Here is a 6,000-nt window from a genome sequence, read left to right on the forward strand (position 1 = left end):
TATCATACATTCTTTGCTTTTTAGGCTAAGGAACTTGTAGGCATGAGAAAGAACCTTGGATTTTTTGAGCATAGTATTGATGTTCCAGGTATGTAACTTCGTAATATTTTGGCACTAATTAAACAAAAATATACATAACAAAACATTCAAAGTAGAACTACAGGCAAACCTTTTTTCCCATCTTGGATAGAGTAGCAGAGGGTTATAATCCTGGTCAAGATTTTTTTGCCATCTGTGTCTCATCGGGGAGTTTTCCCTTCACTTCTCAACCCATAGCCAAACGGGAAGTGAGAGGAAATCCCTCCAAAGTGATGGAATCCCTGGTTGTCAAAAGAACTTGATCAATTTATTGTAACCAATCTTATATATGTAGCACTACCCCCGAAGGAGCTGCTGGTTTAGATTTGGGCCGGCCGTTACTTACCTTACTGTTCCATGTACTCGTCTCCGGGGTTCTCTTTGAAGAAGTGGTCAAAGGTAAAAATGTCTGCACCAAACACCAAGTCTCTTTCTTTTTTTCTCCCCCTGCAGAGAGGGTTTTTTTTTATTAAAGACAACTTCAGAAAAGAGGGATGGAGGTTTAGGGGAGATTCAGGCATCTGACTTACAGACCACAGATATTCTCTTTAGGTCCAGAGGAACAGCCGTTTCCACGCTGGACTCAGCGACCACCGGATAGGCCCACTCTCACTGGTCTAGCAGCTGGTGCGAACCTTGATCAAAGGATAGTCTCTGCCACAGACTAGGTGAAGATAGGACTCAGCTCTCAGTGCCAGGATCTTTCAGCCGTTCCGGCAGCACTGCGAGATAAACTTTGAGATCCGGATATATCCTCCAATTGAGTCCTCAATTGCTCGGTCCCTTCCAGCAGGTAAGGCGACACAGGATCATCCCTGGATCAGTAGGCCCTAGTAGCTCCTGGGCCTACATCTCAGTTGCAAGGCCTCAGGCCAATGTGGCCCCCGAGGCGGTAACTGCCAACACATCCCTGAGGCCAGGAGGGCCCTCAGGGTGGGATCGGAAGACGAACCCCACAAAATTGTGTCTGCCCCTTAAGTACCCCCTCATAGGATGCACAGGGGGTTAACCACGCACTTTAGGCTGCTTCTGGGAAAGAGACACCCAATACATCTAGCCTGTTGCATTTTCAGCGGTGACAGCGACACCTACCGTCAGAGGGAAAATCATGCAACCAGCGAGACTGGAACAGAGCCATGAATTTGAACAAATCTCTCTGGGCCAAACTACTGCCCAGGCTACTATAATTCTAACATATAGCGCCCACTCGTTGGGAGCAGGGTGCTACATATACATCAATGCTTTGTTACTGCATAGAGTTTATTATATACAGATATGGGGGAGTGATATCTAGTTCCATATGCACATGTATGTTTAGTAGAGCAGCAGAGAGATTCTGTGTATTATTTGCTAATTTTATTGATTAACTTTTTTCAGTTCACTAAGTGCATTGTATTGCCATTTATTTTAAAGGGAACCCCAACACACATTTACTGTAGAAACAATGTCCAGAACACACAGATGTAAATGCTCTGTGGATTGTGGTGCACTGCATCGTCTAAAAATGTTGTGATTCTAAATACAGGAAAACTTTTGTGTTAAAGAACAAGCAGTGGGCCCTACATGTACAAGCCCACATGCTTTATTATCAAGTTTGTATGTAAAAGTCAATTTAAAAAGAATATTGTGTTGTTTGTGGTAAAATGCCAGTGCCTCCTGTATTTGGAAAAAAAAACACCCTGTAGAATTTTAAAGAGAGCAGCAAATGGAGTTCAGGTAGTAGTAACAATTAACAACAACAAAAAGGCATTCAATAAATTATCCCTTTCATGCAGAAAATACCAATCCCAAGCAGTCCCCCAGTTCACTCCTTCAGAGTGAATGAATGAATTGAAAGGTCCCGTCTGCCACAGTGGGGGACAGAATAGTTCTCAATGCAACTGCCCATTGACACTTCCTCCATCTCTCCAATTGGAAGCCTATAAAGAGGCATGGACAGAAAGCAGAAGGAAGTTTGCAGGAGCCTGAAGCTGCTTTGCAAGCTCCTGTAAAAATATTAAATAAATGCACATTCCTGCAAAAACATGTACATTTATTGTTTTGTCTTTTGTGCTGTTTTTATAAAGGTGAACCTGGTCTTTAAAAGATGCAGCTTTCACTGGAAAACTACTTTTTTTGCTAGTGCTGTCCTCTGCAGACACTCCCTTCCAAGCTCCAGCACCACTCCTCTTTCTGGTTGAATGCCACCCAGCCAGAGGTGAATTTTCATCACTGGAGCCTAGAGGCACACAACTTTTTGTCCTTAGTAATAACCCTGAGTTGGGATCAATCCTTTTACATTTTCTTGGCAAATCTGGCCCTGCATGCAGTGTGATTTGATTTCCTTTCTATGAGCCCAGTCTATCATAGACACATCCCTTGAGGAAACATCATCACACATACCTGGCCTATTGGTAATTATTCAAGGTCTTAAAAACACATTTCCTTTTAACGAATGCCTAATGAATAAAGATTTGCAAATTTAAGTGTAGTATTGCACCCAATTTGGACTTTGTTGTGCTTATCTAAACATATTCTGGTAGATTAGGGGCAAAGATCCAAATTGACTTTTACATTTCAAAGTTTTGGCAATTCTATTGTTTAAATATGTGTTTGAGGTTGAATGATATTCAAAAGAAAATTTCTCATGGAACAACACATATATGAGAGTCATTGAAAGGCTGCGCACCACAGTTACAGTATTTGAAGAGACTTTGAGGATTCCCCGCCGGGTTTTTAAGCAGCAAAAGAAAAAATTGTCCATGTAGGTGTTTAAAAAACACAAATGTATTTTTTTTTGCAAAAAAGGATTTCACATTAATACCATACAAGAAGTTAAAATATGAGCTCTGGTGTAAATCTTGCGAGAGAAGGATTGGCTTGATTCGGAATAATATACATCAAAGGCTGATACATTTAGAAAACATATTTACACCATCTGACGCATAGAAGTACCCCAATGCATTTCAACCTTTAAGGATTTTGGTCTTCTTCAGGGGGTTCGAAGAAGACCAAAACCCTTAAAGGTTGAAATGCATTAGGGTACTTCTATGCGTCAGATGGTGTAAATATGTTTTATAAATGCATCAGCCTTTGATGTATATTATTCCGAATCAAGCCAATCCTTCTCTCGCTAGATGTATACCAGAGTTCAATAGAAAATTTGCCAGGTCACAGAAATCCACGATCTGCATACACAGTCCAGCCTTGGTAGTGGAAGACATGCAAACAATAAGTATGTAATTCTGCCTTCTGCTTATTCCTTAATACTATCATAGATTATACAATTAATGGTCTCCATTATTCCTGATAGATGACAGGGAACTTACCAACTATGCTGCCCTACATTCCAGCAGTAGTGAAATTGAGCTCCAACAAAAAGATACTTCAGATGTGGCAGAAGAGGACAGAAAAGCTTTGAAGTGGCTCATCATCCGACGGAGTTTAGAGGCACTTGCGGTTATTTCAACTTTGTTTATTGGACTTATTATAAAATTCACTGTTAAACAGCACTAGCTGCAATCCCACCAGCAACAGTGCAGTTATGCATGTCATTCTGTATAGTAGGGTCTTTTTATACTAGTTCACTTTATTGCTGTGCATTAAAAAAAAATAATAATAATGTACAGACACTGACAAGACATATACAACAGCTAAAGCTTGGCTGTCTAAAATTATTTGTGTCTGAGGTCAAAACTAGGCTCTCCATGACTGTACTCACCCATGGCCAAATAAAAAAAAAAAGTTTAGGAACCCTACACATTTTTGGCTGCTGCTCTTCACTCATGCCTACATGAACTTTTATATGATTACTATAACCCTATTCTATGAACTTGGTTAATCTACCCTCCCCCCCATTAATTATACACTTAGAATAATGTTGAATTTGTAAAACGAACTGCAGCAACTTTTGTGCTTCTTTCTTTAAGACCCCTTTCACACTGGGGCCACCCTTGTAAAAAAAAAAAAAAAAATGCTTTACCGCTTTTTGGCCGCTAGTGGGGCACTTTTAACCCTGCTCCCAAACCGCACCAAAGATCCTGCTTGCAGGACCCATTGCAATGAATTGGAGGCAGTTTTTATGCAATTTAAAGGTGCTATTTCTAGTGCTAAGATGCCTGAAAACCGACCCAGTGTGAAGAGCTTATTCCATAGTGGTGACTACTCATTGGCCCAGATTCAGATACAAATGCGTATCTTTAGGCGGGCGTAGCGTATCTCCTATACGCTATGCCGCCGTAACTTTGTGAGGCTAGTATGGTATTCAGAAAGATTATGTGCCCGAAGTTACGGCGGCGTAGCGTATAAGGGCCGGCGTAAGCCCGTCTAATTCAAATGTTAAAGATGTGGACGTGTTTTATGTAAAATATGTGTGACCCCACGTAAATTACGTTTCTAACGAACGGCGCATGCGCTGTCCGTGAACGTATCCCAGTGCGCATGCTCCAAATTACGCCGCAATAGTCAATTCTTTCTACGTGAGCGTAACTTACGCACAGCCTTATTCGCGAACGACTTACGCAAACGACGCAAAATTCGACGCTGGCCCGACGTCCATACTTAACATTGGCTACGCCTCATAGAGCAGGGGTAACCTTACGCCAGAAAAAGCCTTACGTAAATGACGTAAAAAAATGCGACGTACGTTTCTGAATCGGCGTATCTACCTAATTTGCATATTCAACACGGAAGTCTTGGGAAGCGCCCCTAGCGGTCAGCGTAAATATTGCACCCTAAGATACGACGGCGTAGGAGACTTACGCCGCTCGTATCTAGACAACATTGAGGCGTATCTGATTCTATCAATCAGGCGCCGAGATGCGACGGCCCGCATTCGGAGTTATGACGGCGTATCTGGAGATACGCCGACGTAACTCCTTTCTGAATCCGGGCCATATATTTTAAATGCAGTGCAATATTATAAAAAAGCAGAAGTGTGCAAGTGCTTCTCATTTTCATACTAGCCATCCAACAATATTGTTCCATATTGTTGGAATACCCTTGCTGCTTATGACTGGGTTCTTCCTTGTGGCTTTTTTCAAAACTACACACTTTTCAGGTCCTTTAGTACCTCCTGCAATTACTAGAGAAACCCTCTCTTGGCATAAACTTGATCAACTGTTTAGTTGAGGATTGACAGGGTGCTCTCCTGAGCAAAACCTCTTGGAACTGTTAAAGTGTCTCTAAAGCCTTAAGGTTTTTTACCTCAATGCATTAAGGTTAAAATCCTTCTGTGCTGCAGCCCCCCCCCCCTACTTCTTGTGACCTATGGTTTGTTTAGTGTGCCGCTCAGGCTCCATCACTATGGGGAATAGTGTGGGTGATGCTACAACCACTGCAGGAGTGCCACCAAGGGATACAGCTCGTCCCAGCTCCTGTAGTCAACTGCAAAGAAGAGAGGAAAGATCCCTGGTGATGCACATCTACGGAGTCCTATGGTAGTATGAGATATAGAGAAGAGAGACCCAACGATGGGACTTTAAAGGCAGTAGGTAATAAGGTAATTAGTGTAAAAAATATCAAATGTTATTACAAAAGGTTAAAAAATAGAAGTCAATTTGTACAATGGTCAATAAAAACAATAAAGAATCACCCTACAGAAAACAATATACATTAGTTTGAACTGGAGCAGGGAACCCTAGGTCGGTCTCATGTGGATATGCACCCAAGATACATAAAGGTTCACCCAGCGATTCCCAACATGTTTCGGAGATACAGGGTAGATTCCTTCATCGGGGGAGAATAGAGACAGAGTAAAATCGTAGTGTATGGTTGCTTAGCAAGTAGAAATGGCCTTACATCGGTAACCTAAGATGAGCCACCCACGTCCGTAAGTGGGGAATGGTGATTTGTTTTCCAGGACCCAATAGAAAGGGAAAAGAAGCTGACTGGTAAGCACTGTCAAAATGGTGAGGGAAAAAAAATCGCTCACAAGGATCGCAT

At 41.9% G+C, this 6,000-nt stretch overlaps 1 protein-coding gene across 1 annotated transcript in view; it reads left to right on the forward strand.

The window, feature by feature from the left end:
- LOC120926738 (multidrug and toxin extrusion protein 1-like) overlaps positions 1–4,294 on the forward strand; it is a 128,782-nt gene extending 124,488 nt beyond the window's left edge. Inside the window, exons 16-17 of the mRNA XM_040336902.1 lie at positions 25–88; positions 3,371–4,294. Of these exons, the coding sequence (XP_040192836.1) occupies positions 25–88; positions 3,371–3,573 (267 nt within the window). The 3' untranslated portion in view covers positions 3,574–4,294. The remainder of the gene's footprint in view (positions 1–24; positions 89–3,370) is intronic.
- The last annotated feature ends 1,706 nt before the right edge of the window (positions 4,295–6,000 follow it).

Source organism: Rana temporaria, chromosome 2, assembly GCF_905171775.1.
Source record: "Rana temporaria chromosome 2, aRanTem1.1, whole genome shotgun sequence".
Classification (NCBI taxonomy): Eukaryota; Metazoa; Chordata; class Amphibia; order Anura; family Ranidae; genus Rana; species Rana temporaria.